This window comes from Lonchura striata, chromosome 1A (genome assembly GCF_050655825.1).
Source record: "Lonchura striata isolate lonStrDom1 chromosome 1A, ASM5065582v1, whole genome shotgun sequence".
NCBI classification, from domain to species: Eukaryota; Metazoa; Chordata; class Aves; order Passeriformes; family Estrildidae; genus Lonchura; species Lonchura striata.
Window position 1 is genome coordinate 59,588,130 of NC_140741.1, and position 21,537 is coordinate 59,609,666.

Sequence of the window (21,537 nt, forward strand, 5' to 3'; positions counted from 1 at the left end):
GCTGTTTGTCTTACATACCTTTACTCTAGGATTTTTTTTTACTGTCAGCTTTGAAGAAGAACATAAGGAACTTATGTACACATTGTATTGTATTGAAAATTCAGCTGAGAATTTTGATAATAAAGAGGGAGCACACAAAGTTCTCAAAGTCCAGAAGTTGGACTCCTCTTTTTTCAAAATTACTGTGGAGGTGCAAAGCTGTATATTATTTCCCATGGGTGAAGATTGAGTGGAAAAAAAAATTTCATTTGGGTAAAATTACCTGAGGGGAAAACTGAGCAGTGAATCTCACATTGTGCAAAAGAGAAGGTGAAGTGAATCCACACCAAGCTCCTGATTAAGATGATCTCATTAAGGCCGTATTTGTCTAGTGTGCTCTCCGATGTACTCATCTCTCTATGACACCTCTGTGACCTTAACATTTTATTTATCAGTTTATTCAATTCTGCATCTCTTCAAAAACACAGATGTGGAAACCAATATTACTTCCTATCCACAGGGTTTGTTGGGTTTTTTAAAATTATTTGGACTTACCACAGTTCCATCTAGCCTATTAAACATAAAATTATTTGGACTTACCACAGTTCCATCTAGCCTATTGAACATAGAACCTGCATTCATACTTAATAAGTGGCCTCTGAGAGCTAATTTTCTACTGTAGTTTAGCTTCCAGGTCCAAATATAGAAGCATACGATGCTTTCAATTCCTAACATTGTATTCAGTAATAGTTTTCAGTAAGAATGGTTTACCAACTAGATATTTCCAACTGACTCTTAATGGTAAAGCATAACAAAAAAGATGTGAAAATCTACTCCTGCACTTACAAAGATATGCTTTTGCAATTTTTTTGGGCAAGAATTTTGTAGTTTTCAGTGAATTATCTAAAAGTTATGCATATCATAATGAATACTTAAATATCTTCTCCAGACTTCTCCATGTAATTCTTTGTAAGAGAATGAATACTGTTACTGACAGTGTCTCACCTGGCTAATCATCTCTTAATCAAGTGTCTTTAATCCTCCTTGCACTTGCTGTCATACATTTTTAGAGTGCTGCAGAAAGTAATGGAACTAAATATTTGCCTTAAATGTGCTATGACATATTTCTGAGATGCCCTTGGTTTTTATTTTCATGTAGCTTCATAATACACAACAAAGACACTTTCTTCAATAATGCTACAAGAAGTAGAATTGTACACCATATCTTACAAAGAGTGAAATATGAAGAAGGGAAAAACAAAATTGGTAAGTACTGAGAAATTGCTTTTAAATGTGTCTTTAAAAAAAGAAAGTCTGCCTGGCTCATAACAGACAATTTTCCTTTCTCTTTAACCACCTTGTTTTTGACTCTTTACATCTCACCCACTGCTGTGGTAGGGGCTTTACCTGGAAGATGTGATCCTCTCCCTGTAGTATCAGTCAGCTTTCACAGACACATCACCATATGAAATTTATCACCTCTGCAAAGGAAGAGGCTGATTTAAACATGAAATAACAGATTACAAGCAGTGGAGAAGCAGGGAGACTATGCAGGAAAACCTTTATTCTTTCATTAAAATGTGCTTGGAAGGATGGCAAGATTTGTGTTGCTCTACATCTCAGGCTACAGGGCTTTTCCCTGGATACCTGTCCATCCCTAAGGGAGATGGAGGACCCTGTATCTCTGGTGTTGCTGCAAGTCAAAAGGGAGTTCACCATTGATGCCCCCAGTGCAAAGAATGCTATGCATAACTGTGACTTCATTTTCATTTAATAAGTGGAATGGAAATTTGGAGTGGCACAGGTCCAGGAGAGCAGGCAGTGGCAGAGGAGAGACAGAACATGAAACAGTGTCCACCTTCTGCCAAGTCACACAGCTTGAGTACTACACAGATTATAATGTAGAGACAATCTCCAAAAAACTCTGCAGTCTATTTCATTTCCCTGCTGTTTAAACCTCACCTTTGCTGAAGAGGAAAAGAAATACCCCAGAAAGTCACCTCTATTTCTTTCTCAGCTGCTGGGATGACGGTGGCAATAGCCCTGAGCAGAGCTGACATTGCATCTAGCCCAAACACCTGCAGTCCCTGCCTACCTCAAGATCTCAATCTCCCTCACATGTCAACTTGTGCTGTACTGTAGTGAACACAACCTTGCACTGATCACTGGGAAGAGCAAAGCCCAGCTCAGTTGTACAAGTTTAACTTTTCTGACGGAGACATTGGAAGAAAACACATTTTGCCAGGCAGATACTGATGTTACCACTGAAAGTGTTATTCATGTTGACTTATTGCTTCTCATTGCTGTATTCTTGCTGCTGTCTGTCCCCTGTGAATTAGGAAAGTAATCAAGACTCTATGCCTCTTGGTCAATAGGGTTCAAATACCTTCAGGTTCTCAGTATGGATATTCTGTTTTGCATTGCCTGGTAACAGTACAGTCCTATTTTGGTGATTTTCCAAATGAAAAGCACCACCATCTCAGCAAACATTATTTCTCCAGGCTCCCATTAAACAGGGACATGGATGAATGAGTGGGTTGTATGGTTACTTTTTTTGTGCCACATAGGAATGATTTTATTTTCTGGTCTTTATTTTCTGGTAGTGCTGCAGCTTTTCTTGTTCCTTTCTGTCTGTTCAGCAACTTTTATAAGACACAAGCCAAACACATTTTTAAAAGTTGTTATCATATGGAAATTATGAGTTTCTTTTGCTTTGGTGGTCTGCAATTCAAAAAATGTCAAGACCTACCCTGAAGTTTTAAGATCCTAAGATATGCAGCCTTTCATCTAAATAGTTTTGTTATACCATGCTTTAGAAGATCAAACTTTAAACCTGGTGTTATGTCTCCAATTCCACTGAAGTTACACTAAAGATGGATTTGGCAAATGAATCTTTAAGCCTCTAGCATGAGGAATGATAGATTTTGATTACTATTTGAACAAGTCTTTCTCTGTATTATTTCTGAATTATCAAAAATTATAGAAGATTAATTTTTCTTCATGTATCGTGTACTGTCAATTTGCTTCAATCTTCATTTAGCCAGTTTATTAATATATGTTTTGCTTTTTACTTGGCCATTTTTCTGCTCCTGTTGGTAAATAATTGAATGCTTTTGATTCCTAGGTCTGAATCGATTGCTCAGTAATGGCTCCTATGAAGCTGCATTTCCTCTTCATGAGGTACTTTGCTCTTTTTTTTTCTTTTTGAATAGACACTTCCCACAAAATTAAGAATAAATTGTGTAGTTATTTACCCTTAATCTTATTAATGACTGCCTCTGACATGCTTCCAGTTAGCTTTTTTCCTTGGGGAAAAATTTCTAGCAAAAAGAGATGAGTAAAGAGAGTTGGTCTGCATCTGTTCTGTAAGAACTTTTTGAGTTGATATATCAGTATGCTTTCAAAGAGGAAAAACATCACACTCTGGGGGGCTTTTTGAGATTTTCCAAAGATTTTCTTTGCATTTACAGACTATGACTTGAATATAATTTATTATAAATTTCTTAGGAAGAATATTCTCAAATCTTAGTGACATAAGTTGATTTCTTTTTAATGCCATATTTAACTTTTGGAGCAAAAGTGTGTAGTTATACATAAGTTGTGTTATCCATGCTGCTAATAAGAGAGATTTCTTAAATATTCTTTTTTGCTGCTGTTATTCATTAATGTCCAGATCTGTATTTTAGGGAAGTTACAGAAGTAAGAATTCAATAAAAACCCATGGAGCAGAAAACCACAGACACCTACTCTATGAGTGCTGGGCTTCCTGGGGAGTATGGTATAAATACCAGCCACTGGATCTTGTAAGGTAAGAATTACTGTTTTTGCTGTGTCACGTTATAGATTGAGCACACATTGTTTCACTTCTGACAAAACCATGAAAAGCTTATTTAATTCATGTGGTTTTAAAAAACTGATCCTGAATCATGGGAAAATATTTAATTCATGGTGACACTACATCCAAAGAAATATTTATAGAGGAGCTTGTAGAAAGACCTGAAAGTAAAAGAAGTTTTCTTCCAGAGTTTCCTGACACTGTAATTTGTAATGAAGTGTTTACAGGATATTTAACAGAAAAAAATGAAGAGAAGAATCTGTGGAGGCTGGATATACCTGATGAGACCTCTGTCCACAGGAGTTCTTCTTCCTTGGAGCATGGCTTTGGTGAAAGATAGGCTCTCACCAACTAGAGCTTCTTTTTCCAAAAAGCAACCACAGAATAAACCACAGAATGAGCTCTGGATGAAGTTTAATGATGCTTACAAATGGCACAGAGCAGAGCCTACAGTTGCCAAGCGTGCTGCTGTGTTCAGCAACACTAGTGATGGAAGTCTCCTCTCTACCACTACCCTTTAACTCAGACCAGCCACATCACCATTCTCATGATTTTTATTCATCTTGGAAGTAGCATGCAAAGAAAAAAACACTGAGAAAGCTTCCAATTCCAAGTTCTTACAATCCTTTAAAACAATGTTTTCAAATAGCCTTGTGTGCATTAATAGAGGATTACATATTTCTTACACATACAGAGAGAGCCAGAGCCTTTACTGGCTGTGATGGCAGAACTATTATTGGACAGTAATGGGCTTTTTCTACTTGAAGAGAGGAGTATGGAGCTACAAGATTCTATTAATAAAGTCTTCAGATGTATCAGGATCATTGAAAATACATTGGCCATCAGGAAGGGTCATCCACAACATGCAATTGCTCCAGCTTATTAAGTGCCTCGTTTCATAAGTCCTGTAACTAATATAAAATTTTGCTCTTATTTATTCTCAAAATTGTTTCCAGATAAAAGATTTATAGAGGATAGCCCTGGAGACAGACAGTGTTACTGATTAAGGTCATATAAGACATATCCATTTCATAAAACAGAGAATTTCATTTCCATGGATAAAAAGCTAACAAGAAATGCAATAAAAAGTTTTACTTGGTCATGTAATTTTTTTAATGCTTTACAAAATAATTTATTAAATATCATCATTTAATCCCAAAAGCTTTTTATTTCTTTTATTAATACACTGGATAGAAATTTGGAATTTTTTGTCAAATTGCACAATAGAAATTGCTGATTTATGAAGGAGCCAACAGTTATACTAAGGGTATTTTTTGCTTTTAATTTCCCAGTACAAAAGATATTATTACTACAGTATGAACTGTATATCTCTATAGAATTTTATAATCATTTTTCCATAGTGGACAAGGCTACTGTTCTTCATCACTTCTTGTTTGTGAAAGTGCTCTTGAGGCAATATCTGGTGTTTGGTTCAATTTGATGATCAGGCATCTGAAAGGTTTTATAAAGTATGAGAATAAACAGCAACAGAATAAGCAATGTTAGAGATATGATTATTCTAGACCTTGATAGCAGCCTTCTTGCATATCCTGCATTTAAAATTAAAGATTTTTTTTAAGAAAGTTTTTTTTTTTTTCATCAGACAGATTTATATATATATATATATAAAGGCAATTGCTATAGACCCCCTAGCTGAAGTCAGGAATGTCCTGCTGTTTTTGAGAGTAGGTGGTTACCTGAAGAGGAGAGGGGCAGGGGGAGCTGTGAGATTCCCTGAGTGTTGGCAGCAGCCTAAATTACAAGCCACTAAACTCAGCAGGTCCAAAGCTGCAGCCCCAGCCCAGCCTGCCATGTGCTGCCTGGAACACATCCACAGCTGTGATGAATTCACTGAAGGAGGGTGACAAACAAAAGAAGGAGATGTCTTATCCTTCTCACTTCACAGATGCTGGATTACTCACATTTCCTCTGCTCCTGCTGAGTTTTCAGAGGATTTGAAGATTTGGGAGGAGCTAAGGAAATGTGAGTAATCCAGCATCCATGAATGAATCTCCCACATCTACAGCCACTCAGCAGTCCACATGTCTATTGAGCTGGAGACTTTTCCTTGAAGAACTGATGACACCAGCAAGACCTGCTGTTCATTTCACGTGGAATCATCTCAGTGGGCACACTTTAAAAAGAAGCTTTTTTCAGTGCCAGTTATACTGCAGAAAAATCTTCCCCCTCCCCTCCCCCTCCCCCCACCATAATAAAAGTTATGTGGGATTGTGTTTGAAGCATGTAGTGTGGTTGTCTGTACAAAAGGAGTGGCTGGATGTTGATTCTTCCACAGACATCTGGCCAGAACTGATGCTGCTAGCTGACGCAATGTTTTAGAAAGGCTAAGAAATAAATTAGATGTAGACAGTACATTTATGTCATCAATAGATGTGCTATTTCTATCTTAAAGTCAAGTTACCACAATTTTAAGTGAAAATGTTCATATTCCAGTGCTGTTTTATTTTTTCCTTAGATGTTAAAATGACGTTTTCACCTCCTGTGCTGCCAATTTGGCAACCCCAGATTTAATTTCATTTCATCAGCTGGCTGTTATGGAGATACTAGTCACTAAAAATAAATAAAAAAAAAATTTGAGGGAAATTGCATGATTCTGCTTCACTCTGCTTTGAAACATGTGGCAGTATGAATGCACAGAGAATAATTTACAAAGCCACTCCTATTAGTCAACAGATGTGGTACTATGACTTTAATGATACATCTCTTGGAATTTAATGTCCATAGATACTTTACAATAATAATTTATGACCCTTAGAATTTATTATAATTGGATAGAAACAGGTCTCAGTATATTTATATGCTCTGGGACCATGTAAATCAAGAGAAAGAGTTGCAGTGATTCCTGGGGACTTTGGATCACCTCCTTCACACTTCTGTGCATTGTTGCTTCCCTCCTGATTGTGCGCAAATTGCTCCTGCTGCTGCTTGTGCATGTAAAAGGACAAAAATGCAGGGAGAAAACTGGTTCTTAAGTGATTGTAAAGGTATCTAAATGAACTTGGAAGCAAAAATTGATGCCTAAGTAACCTGCATTTTGCTCCGTTTTTCCATTAAATGTCTTGACTGCAAGCTGACTGCTCCCTTTCAGTCTCCTGTCAAGCCTTCCTACCTACCCCATTGCTTCTGACATGAGAGATTCCTATGTCCAAAACACCTACTGGAAAGCTCTAGTTTCTGTGGTGTAGAAAGTTCTGTACACAATTCCTTCTTACCTGCAAAAGAGTTAATGAAAGTGGATAGGTTCTTGGCTTGAGCCCTGATATGTCTATATTCTAGATCCATGGCTTCCTTCTAGGCATGTTGAAAGCAAAATATTCTGTAATGAGGGTCATTAAACATAGGATAATCCAATATCAGTTTCCTAGGTTGGAAATCAGAGTTTGTAGCTTAATACCTTCCAAAAATGTGTCTTATTGATAAATATTGATATTGAAATCTTGACCCAATTAAGTCATAGCTCTACCACTGGAATGGATTGAGGGGATATACAGTTCACCATTAAAGTAACTGGTATTGAAGGGCTAGTATAGAGGCTATCTCACAACTGAAAAGCTGAAATTACATTTTTATTATTATTTTGATGGTACAGCACATATGAGGATAGGAGAGATGGATTATTCTATTAGGTGCTTGGAGTTTTTCTATGTCTTGCTTTTAGGTTAGTTGTAGAGAAAATTTTCTGTGGGAGAATCATTAAAGACTCAACAACTTTTTTAATGTCCATATTAATAATCTGAAAAAAATGGGTAGTAAGAGATCAGCAAAGTTAACAAGAACACAAAGATGTTATCAACACTGGAAAATTTCAAAGAGGCCTTGAAATGAGTAGAATGATAACAGGTGAAATTTAGGTATAAGTCATTCACAGTGATGCATTCTGGAACAAAACCTCTGGAATTCTTTGTGCACATTACTGAGCCCTGGCTCAGAGAGAATTACCACCACTGACTTTGAACTAGGTACATGGAGAGAAATAGGTCATCCATTTTTAGTGAAAGTAAACTCAAATGTGAGTTTGCATTTTTGGAGGTGCAGGCACAAACTGACATCCTAGGTGTCAGGAAAATAATCAGGCCAAAGCTTTCATTTACCCTCTTAAATCAGCTCTTAAAAAGCAGTTTGCAGTGTGTTTTTTTACAATCAGACCTGCTGCCTTTGTCAGAAGTGAGCATGTTAGCATTATCTTACCCTCTCTTTAGTCTGTGAATTTGAGTCTCTGTTGAATGACAGAAGAATAAAAAACAAAATTACAGTACTTGGATTCTTATACAGAGCTGGTAAACTCAAATGAAAATAGTCACTGCAGATCAGTAACTTCCATCAGATTGTGAGCTCAGATTTCCCATACTGGAAATTGTAATAACAACTTGAAAACTGTTAATTTTGTGCAGTCCAGACCAAGTGTCCTCCAGTGCACCCAGTGCTAGAGGCAGTTCTAGGTCTTTCCATTCTCACTGAGAAAGTTTGGCCAATGATGTTTTCTGGCAGCATAGAGGAGCCAGCAGTGCTGGCTCACTGCACTTATTTTCTGGATACATCAGCAGTTGCATCATTAGGGTGAGTTTCCAGAAGCAGCTATTTTCAAATTGAATTGATATGCAAGTTTAAGTTGTCTACAAAATCTCTGAAACACAAACATATCATCTTGCATCATTCTTTAAAACCAATCCTGCAAATAATCCCCTAAAATCTACTGTGCACAAAGAATAAGACAAAACATGACCCTGCTCCTCTGCTGATGAGTTCAGCAGGTTTTTGTGTGCTTGATGTATTCTCCAGCACATAAATAAAAGTTTGGTTGTTTGGGAGGAGGAAAATTGCTAATGAATATGTATGTAGCAAGATTGAACTTTCTGGCTACTTTGCTGCTAGTTTTTGAGCAATATATCTAATAAATTAGGATCAATTCAGACAGCTTTCCTCAAACAATTGCAAGATGATGGACCTTACCTGCACTTCACTTTCCACTGCAGTAGAATAATGAAATTAGTTTTCCAGGAACTGAACTAAGGAAATAAATAATCAAATGAAAATAAAATGTATTGGAGAATGGACTCTGGTTAATTGGTTTCTTAGAACTAGTTTGAGCTCAAATAATTTTTGCTGTTATACAAGATTTAGGGATAAAATTTATTTCAATGTAATTATCCAGGCAGTAAAGTCAAACAGCCAAAATCAAAGCACACCATCAATTTCCCAAATACAAAGAACTAGCTTTCTAAAAGTAACTCAGTGTTTCCTTCATGAGGTCACCACTTATCTAACTGTAAACTGTGGTTATTGAGTTTTTAGATTATGTTTTAAGTTCTTTAATCTACTCTTCAGATATGATAGAAATTTTTTTTCTACTACTGAGGAAGATTAAGTAGATTATTCTAATTAGCAGGTAACTTTGCTGTGTTTTGTTTTAAAACAGACGGTATTTTGGTGAGAAAATTGGGCTGTACTTTGCCTGGTTAGGCTGGTACACAGGGATGCTCTTCCCAGCTGCCTTCATTGGATTGTTTGTCTTTTTGTACGGAGTCACAACTTTGAACCACTGCCAAGTCAGGTAACATGGGAACTTTTATAAAGAAGTTGCAAATTAGGGTTATTATGAATAAATTGAGAGATGTTCCTGCAAGCTGTTACTTATTTCATTTTGAACTATTGAATAAACAATCAAGAAAAGACTGCTTAGTTGTTATAAGGTACCCAGTATGAAACTTCCCATGTTTTATGCTCCTGAATTGGGATTAAAGAAAATGCTTCTTGCCCAGTTCCAGTTGCTAATGGTGCTGGCAAGTCAGAACAAAGTAGGGAAAAAGTAGACTCCTTCATTACTCTTTAAGAGTCCAGCACAAAATTGAGGCATTTTCACTCTCTATAAGGCCTTTCCCAAAGATCCACCACAAAGAGGCATTCCTCAGATGAAGAAATCCCTGGACCTTCTGCTGAGTGCTGCATCTCTAAGTTTTTGTGCACTTAAGTCACAAGGATAACTTTGTCTGAAGTTATCCTCATCCTCCTCCTACCAAAGGTCACTCTGACTCAAGGAGAATCTGGAAATGGCAAAGAGATGCTGCTGCGTTGTCCCTGGAGAACTGCACTCTGCAGTTATGACAGTAAACTCTGTAGTCTTAGACAGTCAGCAAATATTAATTATACACATGCAGTCATGAACATGTTGGCTTCAGTTACAGACCAGTTTTGTTCAATAAGTAACTGAATATTAGCAAAGCCTATCAATCCAGACTAATTGTTGTGCAAATTGTTGTAGTAATCAAGCTAGTAATTTTTCTCTTTTCTATTTTTCCAGTAAAGAAGTCTGCCAAGCTACAGATATCATAATGTGTCCTATATGTGATAAATACTGCCCCTTCATGAGATTGTCAGACAGCTGCATTTATGCCAAGGTATGTTTTATGCTATGCAAATAGAGATACTTCCTGGTAAAAGCATGAATTTTGCCTTTTGCATATGTCTTTAGCGAGCATGGATAGATGAAATCTTGATAAGACAGATCAAGTTCAGCCAACATTAACATTGTCTTTCACCAATGTTTAATTTGGGTTGCAAAATATTTGAGTGCAATTTGCACTTGGAGATTAGGCAGTGTCAGAGGTCGTGTTACAGAGCTATGTGTTACGGTGTCCTTGACATCAGCCTTTATCTTCTCATCCATCCTCTCCATGTGGCTCCATAAAATTAATGCTTTGGGTCTGAAATGATGCTCACATCTGGTGTTGGCAGGGGACAGTCCCATGCCAGGCTGGCAAATAGTACTGTCAATTCACAGGTGGATTTCACATGTCAAGGGAAGGCTCCTCAGGATTGTCAGGCCAGATAAACTCATGACCACATTAATTTTAGTAGATGAAAATTGAAAATAAAGGCCTATTATCACAAATTGATCACCTTATTAATATATCTCTCAGGTAACCCACCTTTTTGACAATGGAGCTACTGTATTTTTTGCTGTTTTCATGGCAGTGTGGGGTAAGTTTTCATTTTGATATTAAGTAATTGCACCATCTTTTTCTTAAGGAATATGATGTAACATAGGCCTTTTTATTTCCCAGCACACTTTTTATCTGACACTAAAAAAAAGAATATAGGCTAGAGACTTTTATGTTTCTGCAAAAGGAAGATGCAATTGGTTGAATCAAATTTTTACTTGATAATAATTTTAATTAAAACAAAAATATGAATGCACTTATATAGTGTCTATGTAGTTTATATATATATAATTCTGTGGGAATTTCTAACCATTTTTAAATACATTGGTACTAAGGCCATATCTATTACTGCTCAGGGCTTCTCCTAGCTTAGAGCAGCTCAGTTTAGTGTCACTATTAAAATGGAGTAATATTTTTTCCCTACCATGCAAAAAGGCAGAAAAACTTAAATCCATGGAAGCTGGTTGCAGTTAAAGCAAACTTCCAATGAAATAAATAAAAGATGTCATTGAATGGAAAATTGATCTGAGTGTGGTCTAACTGTTGCCATGGAGGCTGAATTTTGCCCATAGAAATGTTCTATTTTTGGCTCAACTATTTTTCCTACTATGTCATGTAGGCAGAATTGAAGGCAAGAGGAACCAGTAATTTCTGGCAGCACAAAAAATTATTTCAAACAATCCCTGAACATGCCCAGGCTCTTAGCTGCTACAAATCATTGTGAGAGAAGGTTAACAACTGCAGAAAATGGCTCAACAATGTAACTCAAAACAGCATTCAAGTCCTTGCGCTGTTTGGATTTAGTCATTGTTCTCTTGTTCTTACTCACACATCTCCAACTGCTTTGGAAAGGTGTCCAAGTAATTCGTATAATCTTAATTTTAAACTGCAAATCTTTTTACTGAACCACAAGAAATATCCAAGAGGCATCATGGAGCCACCAGAGCAACACAGATTAGCTTATCCATCTCTCAGTTCCTTCCTCCAATTAAATTAGGTAATATCAAGCCTATTTAAGCCATTTCATGTAATACTGAAAATATTCAAATATTACAGATCACATTTGAAAAAAATATACAGATCATGCAGTCTTTACATTTCTGCTTGATATTTCATCTTTGTTTTAGAGCTACATAGAGCTAACAATCACCAAAAATTTCCAAGCCTTAAAGATTTATTTTGCATGCTTACTCAGCTTTTCCAAGCTCTTTCTCCATGTGTTCACTGAAGTTGAGAATTTCCAAGACAATGTACAAGCAGGGACATCTCTAGCTAGGAAAACTGATGGGTTAATATTGCTGAACATTTATGGCAATGTTCCTAACTACTGGTGGACATTTCTTTGGAGTGCAGATTTTTGCACCAGTGCTTTTGTTTCTCCTTAACAATAATAGTGCTCAGAAAACAGCTGTACTCATAGCATGGTTTCTGTGTCTTAGCAGTCCCCAGATGCAGAGCTGTAGGAAAAGTATATCTAGGTAAGGGCAGTCCCTCACAGAGGTCACCATACCCAGTCCTGCCTTGTGGTCACTGCCTTTGAGAAGCCTGAGGAGGCTGAACATGCCTGCCTACAAAATGTTGGAAGTCCTCTCTTTAGTTGACAGGAACCACATCTCTCTCTAGTTAGCCTCTCCTTCCTCCCCCTCCTTCAGCATCGTTGTCAGATTCCCAGACCCGATTCCCTCCAGGAATCTCCACATCAGCCTGCCAGGACTGAGCAATGCACTGCCCACCCGTGCATCTACAGCACCTAAGTCCACAGTGAGATAAGAAAAAAATACAGTAGAAGCTGTCCCCTGATAATTTGGCTAGTGGAGAAGAAACTCTAGGAGAGCAGCTGGGGTGAGAGCTTTCCCCAGCACTTCTGTTGGCTTACACTTGCTTGGGAGCTGACTGCCAAGAGGGAGGGAGGGGCTGCACCAGCAGGAGCTGTGGGTGTAGGGTATGGTTTGGGGAATGGGGCAATCCTCTGGCTCCACACAAACCATACTTCCTTAAAGAAGAGCTTGCAGGGAAAACAGTGAGATTGTGGAGATATTTGCCATGCAGAGAGGGCTAAAGCAACATTTGAATAAGGGAAGTTGTCGCTATAGGACACGAGAAAGCACAACACAAGCCACTGCAATGGCAAGGTAAAAAATAAGAAGGTTTATTTTCTGACTCCAGCTTTTATACTTTTCCAAAGGTGACAGTGGACTGGAGAGTGAATGGGCCACCTCTCCAAAGACATTGGACAAACCACCAGTACATCAACTTCTTCCACCCCCACGAAGGAATGCAAAACAATATGTTGTTTATAGAAAATGTGTGGGAAAGTTTTCTAACAGAATGTAAACTCAGAAGGCTTTAGAAAATCTTAAGAATCAGGGCGACAGGAAGTCACACTTTTCAGGATTTTCTGGTACTGTATTTAGGAGCTGGATTACTGCCTGTGTTAAATGGGTTTTTAGTCTGCAGTAGGCCTACTGGCAGCTGCAGGCATTGCCTTCATGGCTGTAAATCACAGAGGAAGAGAAGAATCGATGATAGAAGTTTGATTGTGGAAATGTTTTTTCTGTCAGCATGAAATAACTGGCAAGCTCATAAAATATAGTCTGTGAAAAGTTCAGCCTTTCAGATCATCCAGTTTGACAGACTCTGACATATTAAATAATTAAGGCAGTGCTTTCATAAGAAGAGAATGAAAGCAAAATGAAAAGGCAGCTAGAACTGTGTTACCTCTTTAGCCAGAGTTTACTTTTTATTATCTAAAGTATTTTCTTCACTGTCTTTAGATCCATTAGTAAGCTCTCATCTTGAGAAAGAATCTTCAGCCATTTGCTTGGGAGTTTCAAAACCAGGTGTGGCCATATGACTTAAGGAAACTTTCACTTTTAACTGATTTACCAAAGGAAAAAAGGTAGTCTCCCTCAGTGCACTTAAGGAATTCATTATTCATTTTCATAAGTTTTTCTACATTGAAGTTTCTCTTGAAGGAAATACCTTTTTAAACAGATTGAAGCTATAAATCTTTGTGGTTTATAGGGAAAAAAGTGAATCCCTGTAATTGTTAATATTTTTTAAAATTTTTTCATTAGTGAACAGATTGCCATTGATGCTCACTGAGATATGATCATCTGAGAAGCTGGAAGATATTTTTTATGACATTTTCCAGATGTTCAAAGCTTTCAAAAATAGGGAAGCCATATCATATTTTGTGGTTTTGTGCTAGGGAGAAACACCTCCACTTTGTTCTTGATGTATACCTTGAGAAATGTTTGGCTTGACAATAAAGCATAAAGCCATATCAGGGAAAAGTTCCTCTTTTTACTGCCTAAATTAGATTCTTACCAAAGACAGAAAAATGAGAGAAAGATGTTAATTCAAAAAAATGTTGACATTTATACTGAAGGAAGGAAAAAGTAGTTCTCATTTGAAAAATCTAGGTAAATTTGATACTCAGTTGACTCCAGCATGTTTCAATAAAGCCAGATGGAATTGTAGATTTTGCTTTTACCAATTGAGGTACTGGGGAAATCTATTGCAAAGCTGCTACTGCCTAGATGTTTCCTGAAACTCTAGACCAAAATTCTGTAACTGTTCAGAAGGAAACTCCAGCAATTTATCATTTCTAAAGCCATGCTGGAGACAGGGTAGGCTGCTGGTAGTTTTTCTCTCTGTGCACATCTTTGGGGAGCTCAGGGATGCAAGAAAAATCCTTTCTGAAATTCTTTCCTGTGTAGCATGTTTCCTTTGATAAAGGAGGTAGCTTTAGAACACTTGCTGAAAGGCAAAATTGGGAAGGGAAAAAGAGGACTGGCATGAAGAATTTAACACCTTTTTCAAGCAATAAGAAATGCCAACATAAAATAATTTTTCTGTATGCATCTGTTAGTCTAATAAAAGATATTACTTTTGTACAAATCTTGCCTCTAGCATAAAACGTTGACATTAATCTGCTCTCCAAGGAGCTAGAATTTAAGGATGCTCTTCAGCAATACTCCTTGTATATAGAATATATTCTAGGTGTCAGGATGGATATATGAAATGGTGCTCTGAAATACAATAGAGAGAGGATTTCTGAGAGAAGGTCAGGGTAGAGCTATTTCCTACAAGAGGCTATTTGCATTTTGAGATAAGATCACAACTTGTTACAAAAGCATCTGAGGAAATGATGTTAAGACAGCTGCTTGTACAAGTGGATATTGAGGACCCAGCTGCAAGGTTGAGTTCTGAAGTAGGACAAACATAGTATAGGAAAAGCTAGTAAAAGATCTGAGAGCTAAGGCCAATAAGAAATGCAAAATTCCAAGCAGGAATTTTTGAGAAAATTCAGGATCTGGTTTGCACAAATGGGAAAATACAACTGTGTCCTATTGAACGTCAAAGTCAGAAAAGAATACTGAAGTTTGCATAGGGTATTTGCAGTTAAAATTACAATTAGAGAATAAACAGAGAAATTTGAAAATTCAGTGCTTTTAGAAGACCTCAGTAGCACAGTGAATCAATCAAAGATAGTTATTTATAGCACATTTTAGAATATCTAGCAAGGGAAAGCTGCATACTGACCTGAATAGAGGGAGAAAAGTGTAACACAGTGAAAGATAAAACAGTACTGTACAGAACATCATATTTGCTACTTAATGATTAGAAAATAACTTTCTAAAGAAGCTTCAGGAACTTCACATTCTTACTCTGACAGTGCTTAATGTGCTAAACATAATATGTATAAATTCTTCACTCCAGGTGTGGTAAAAACAAAAAAGAAAATAAGTATTGTTCAACAAAGATATATCTGAGACTTTCAGGGCTGGGATTCAAATACCTACTGGAGTTCTGCTACCAGCAGCTTTCTGGAATAGAAACAAAGTGGCAGAAATCAATCAGGCTTCCTCCTAGGTTTCCAAACAGTGCAGGACTACTTCTTTAGCCTGAACAAAATAATTGAATATGAGCTGATGGGAGAGAAGCAGTTCTACCAGGAAAAGAAATCAAGGAATGAAACATGTTGTGCTTCAGTAGCAGTGGAGCCTCATTAGCATTTACTGATTTTGCTGATCACAACCAATCATACTGTAACTATTACAAACATTTATAGAAGCATTAGGCTCATGACTCTCTATTAGACTAAAATCAAAGTGGTTGTTACTTGGCGTAATTCCAGCTTGGAGAAAAATAATTACCTGATACATGAAAATGCGCTCAAACCAAATATCTGCTTCCTTACACATGCTTTTGATACCTTACTTTGTCTGCTTGTAATGTTTATTTCCTAAGCACACTTTCACGGCACTGACTAGTACAATAAAACACAATTCTTACTGTCTAAAAATTAACTTTTGCCAAACTGATGTCAGTACTTAGTATCAGGTCCCATTTTTATCAATATGCTGCAGGAGGGCAAACAGCCCATTAAGGAGATGCTTTTATGACTGGATGTGAATTACATTGCCAGACTATTGTGACACTGTTACAGCTGGTACTGTGCTAGCTGATGAACAAAGAGGTTTATGTTCTTTGGTTATCAAGCTGCTACTTCTCAGTGAGCAATAAAGGGCAGCCTTCCTCTCTGCTTCACAGGGGGAGAGGAAGCCTGCCCATTGATTTGTGTTAACTTTAAGTAGTTTCAGATCCTTTACACAAAATAAATGTTTAACACTGCTGTATATTTAAGCAGGCTGAGTATTAATCTTTGGATTAGGAGCATATTTTGCTATTACTGTTTCCTTGATTTTTCTTTCCATCACAAAATGAGAGCACAGTTGTCATATCAAAGTGGGTATTTCCTCAAATCCTTTGTATTTGATTGGTCTTTCAGTGCTCCAGGAAAGCCAATACTTTTGTGTCTGATCACTCTGTCAATGCCCTGTTATGGTGACTCTCCACTGAGCTACCCACTGGCTCAGAGGATGGTTTGAGTGACTTGTTCAGGGACACACACCAACAGCAGAAGAGAGACCCCCTCCCAGGTCTTCACACTTTAATTCATGTGTACGCATTGCTGGAAACTGCCAGAGCTCTTGAAGGACTCACACCAACAGTTTAGGGGACAACACTCTTTATTAATATACACACTGTCAGTGGAAAATTGTGACAGGTTAAAGTTCAAAGATTGACAGTGACAGTACCTGACTGCAAAAATGTATTCAAAGCAATATCCAGACAAGGTGTAATCATCAATCAAACCTAGCTCAAGATGATCATTCAGCAAGCATAGAATAGAATTATTACCCAATAAACATTCCTTTGGAGGAGGAGACAAGTTCAGCCCGTTCCCTGATCCCAGAAGTTATGGTGGAGTCTTCTCTAACTTTTCCCCATTCTTAACTTACTTTTATACTATTTGTTTACATTTAGACGGCACTTGAATGGCTCTAGTGATACACACTTTTGTTATTGATAGCTGTAAAATTCTCTCCCTTCTCTCTTAAAGATATAGTCAATGAAATATAAAGTGCATGCCCAGTGAGGAGAGGTCGTACCTTGAAGGCAGGTAACTTTGGGATGGAGGTGTGTGTTAATATAGTTAGGTTTTAATGAACCCAGTTCATCCAGGGACACCGATTTCACCACAGTTGCTGGCTCAGCAGCAAGACACCTTCTCCTGTCTCCCCTGGCTGACAGGTGCTGTGCCGTTTATCAGCTGTAAAGGACCATTTAGTTCCCCTCCCGGCAAGGATTACATCAGAGCCTGACCTCTGTGTCTCCATTCTGCTCCACCCTCCATTCCATTCCCCTTAGCACGTGCTTAAATTTGCAGATTAGGTATATGGGCAGTCATGGTGGAATAGGTTTCGGGCATGCCACCCGCATTCCATCCAGGGAGCAGCAACTGCATTTTACCCTGTAATTTATGTACTGTTCTAACTTCTGTTCAGAATATGAATATAACCTCCCAGCTTTCTCTAAATTTACTCCCAGTTGTCTTCCCATAGCAATCATGTGCAGGCCTGTTACTCCATCTTGAACTCTATCAATAAGGGCTGTACTACAGAATATTTAACTATCAGACATAAACACCACACCCCATATATGAACTCACATACTGTTAAAAAAAGGGGGGGTTGAATTAAAAAGGTGCAAACCAGAAGTTCCTGTTTGCCCAGTAGTACTCTACACATTTTCAAATGCACTGGACTGTGTTTCCTCTGGGTTCTGGTTTCTGTGTAATGTAAATGGTCTTCAAAGAAAGAAAGTTAGTCCTTTATGTTCAATGGCCCCAAGAAACCCCTTAGCTTCATCAGAAATCTGCTTTATCTAGCAGTGATGACTCACAGGAACAATTTTATTCTTTGAGAGCACTCCCTTGGTTGGTTAGAAATTAAACATTCTCATTTAGCACTAAATGAAATCTCTAAAGCCTCAATCATACTTGAAGCAAGCAAACTAATCCTTAGAAAGCAATGCTTTTTGAAAGCAGTTTTGATCATGAGCATGATTTGCTGTTCAAAGGAACCCATTTATGCAAAGAAATTAAAATAATGTAACAGCTTCATTTAATAGTTCTGTGATAGTCATTAACATTTTCTTGACTTAAAAACAATTTTGCATCTTTTTCCCTACATGCTCTAGCCACTGTTTTTCTGGAGTTTTGGAAAAGAAGGAGAGCAGTAATTGCTTATGACTGGGACTTGATAGACTGGGAAGAAGAAGAGGTTTGTATAAAAACATGTACTCTTTAATCTTTAATACAAAATTATTTGGTTGAAAATGTATGGTTTTATTTTGCATTTATTTTCAGTTCATTTTTTAAATCTTTATAAACTATGAAATAAGGATTTTTCTTCTCAGATGTTTCCTCCGGAATGTAAAGAAACTTTCTCCAGGCTAAACTGTCTTCTTTTTTCACACTTTTGTAAATCTAAATTAATTTGAAAGATTTCAGGGAAGAAATGCACTATGGGAGAAATGCATTTTTATTTTGAAAGCTGGAAATTCTTGACAGCCCAGGGGACTTTGAATTTTGGCAAATGAGATTGTATCTATTCTTTTAGTTTGTCACTGAGAGTACTGATGGAAGGAAAGCCTTTTGAGGCTTGTACCAGCTTCTGAACCTTCAGGTGCTGGTTATCTGAGAGAGAGAAAGAGAGAGAGAGAGAGAGATAGAGAGAGAGAGAGAGAGAGAGATGACTTAATTCATTCAGTGTTGGTACAGGAAATCCCCTTAGGGAAAACACTATAATTCAGAAAATAGCCTTAATCTTTTCCTCTAGTGGTCACCAGAAATTAACCACATGCTCTTGGGACTGAGAATTCAGGTCTAAATAGAGCTAGAAGGTTTTATCATGCAGGAGAAAAGCAAGATTCAATGAGTTTTAAAGAAAAATTTCTCCTCCAGTGGGATTTGGACATATAGGTGTCTACAAGTCTGCTCTCCTTACTCTACAGAAGCTCTTGGAGTGATGGTAAGAGACTGCTGTAGTGGTCTCAGTGAAGCTGAACCTCTACATCCCTACTTTGGTGGAAGATTTGCTTTTTTATCAATCTTGCCAGCACAGAAACAGACTTCTGAGTTATGGGATTTTTGTCTGTATGAGGCAAAGTATCTCAATGAGGCCATGAAATGGTGGAATTGCTGGTAGGATTTTCTTTTAAATTATTAATTACTAAGAAAATAACTCAAGAATGTAACATGAAATAACTTACAGAACTGGAAATTAATTTCTTTATAACAGGAATGTTGTTATCCATGCACATGTTCAGTCAGTTCTGGGTGATACCCCAGGACTATCTTCCTAATTATAGGAAATATTCTAATACTGATTCAACTTTTCTGAGATCAGCAGACTGTTCTTTCCAATTCTGGCAAGTCACAAAGGGATTGAGACAGTCCTGCCTGAGGTTCATAGAGAGCTCAGGATTGGTCTGCAGGGATCATGTCTTCTCATGGCTAGCTGCAAAAAAAGCCACTGCTGCCAATGCTGACTGCTAAGAAAAAGCTGTACCAAATTGCAATTTCCAATTGACAATTATAGCTTTCTCTGTGTTCCTGGAATGTTTGTTTAAACAAACAAAATACAAAAGTAAGTGCAGTATGAGAACCTCTTTACATTTTTCCCAGGAAGCTTGGTCTTGCAGATGTTTATAGTTTGGGATGTTATATATCTTCATCTTTCACCATTCAACATACCTGCATTTGGGATTATGCTGAATTATAAAGCCATCCACCTGAATCTTCTATGATCAGTTAATATACAAATATTGAATTTCCTGGTAAGGTTGTCCTTAAGTGACACTTCGATTTTTTTTCTTTTCCCTTTCTTTTTTCCCCCCATTTTTTTCTTTTTTAATAAGATATATTTATATTCCCCTGGCAGATTATTTCAGTTTGGCATGCAGGATGATATTTGCATGTTGATAATTTTCAGAGGATACTTGTCCCCTGTTGATATCAGCTGGTGTTTTATTCTTACCAGAATTTTTCCAGTAAACTGTGTCAACAAAATCTCTTGTCAGGAGTAGTGGTGACTGTACCTGTTCAAGAGCTATTCAGTGCACCTCCTTACAGTTCTAGAGGGAATCTTACGAGTCTCTACAGCAGGAAGTAGAAGTTTTTTTCAGAAGCAGTGTGCCAGATTGTACCTTTCTCAAATTAGAGGTTAAAGATGCTCATAGGAACTCAACAGGCTGCTTCTCAAAGATTTGTGTGTCCAGTAATTAGAACATCAGTATCTCATTGGCATTTGAGGCATCAGTTCAGCATGCAGTGGCATCCAAAGAGGTGGAGCTGATTGCCTCCCAGAGGTATCTTTTTTGAAGATGCTACAGCCCCCAGTGCCCACAGCTACGGCACAGCTGAGCATGTCCCAGCTTCGGGGTCAGCCCAATGGCACAGCCTCCTCTGCTTGTGTAGCTAATGCTGTACTTTTCCATTGGAAGTGCACTCTCCCCTGAGAAAGACACAGTTTGGGATTGGGTGCTCCAGATGGAAGTGTGGAGACATTTTCCTGCTCTGTGGTTCAAAGCCCACCTCTTCACTTTGCCATTGTCTTCACCTGCAAACCACAGACTTTCCTTGGAGACTTACTTCTGGGGATGCTATACTTGTACTGGTGATCAAGATTCAAATTTTCAATCTACAAATTCTTTTTCTATGTCTGGGCTATAGAGGACAATATTCTTGGATTAGGAAGGATGGGACTATTTCAATAATTTACCTGTTGAAGGATTAGAAAATTCTTGGGGAAAAAAGGAGGTATTTCACAAAGAAATGTAGAGTAGCTCTTCTAGAGCACAAAGACCTGGTCTAAGGCAATTCACATTACTCCATATTTCATATTTCAGAAATCAATAGGGTTTATCTTATGAAAAAGTTGGAATTATCCATGTGTGAGAAATGGGAAGGAAGGAGAACAGTCTGTTTTATGTAGATTGGAAAAGATTAATCCTGTGGAGTTTCATTGGGAAGCTGTATGTCAGTAAGAAGCCAATGAGAATTTTGACAGGTGAAAATTTTTCTCCTAAAGTGCTACTTTCTAATAAAATCACTGCTAATTAAATTTCCTCTCTGGTTTCCATTCAGTTATCACTAGACAAAATCAGCTGATTGCCTTTATTAGTTATTTCAAAGACATCGATTAAAGAGTTCTAATTACCATTTTAAATCTCAGGCTTTTGATAATGAAGATTGTTATTTTATTAACAATATGTGTCTAGCCTTTGCTTTCTTTAATTTCCATTGTCAAATTGAAAAACAAGGTTTTCTTACAAAGGGAAATTTATTAATTCCTAGCAACAATACATCAAAAAAACACAATTTATAAGGCTTCCTATCTCTTAGTTATC

The 21,537-nt window shown here is 37.5% G+C and overlaps 1 protein-coding gene across 16 annotated transcripts in view; it reads left to right on the forward strand.

Moving 5' to 3' along the window:
• The window catches only part of ANO4 (anoctamin 4), a 200,469-nt gene that overhangs the window by 146,483 nt on the left and 32,449 nt on the right, over positions 1–21,537 (forward strand). For all 16 annotated transcript variants that reach the window (XM_085568934.1, XM_085568926.1, XM_085568921.1 and 13 more), the window contains 7 exons: positions 1,139–1,245; positions 3,104–3,159; positions 3,666–3,787; positions 9,252–9,386; positions 10,134–10,230; positions 10,753–10,813; positions 18,325–18,407. In XM_085568934.1, the coding sequence (XP_085425060.1) occupies positions 1,139–1,245; positions 3,104–3,159; positions 3,666–3,787; positions 9,252–9,386; positions 10,134–10,230; positions 10,753–10,813; positions 18,325–18,407 (661 nt within the window). The remainder of the gene's footprint in view (positions 1–1,138; positions 1,246–3,103; positions 3,160–3,665; positions 3,788–9,251; positions 9,387–10,133; positions 10,231–10,752; positions 10,814–18,324; positions 18,408–21,537) is intronic.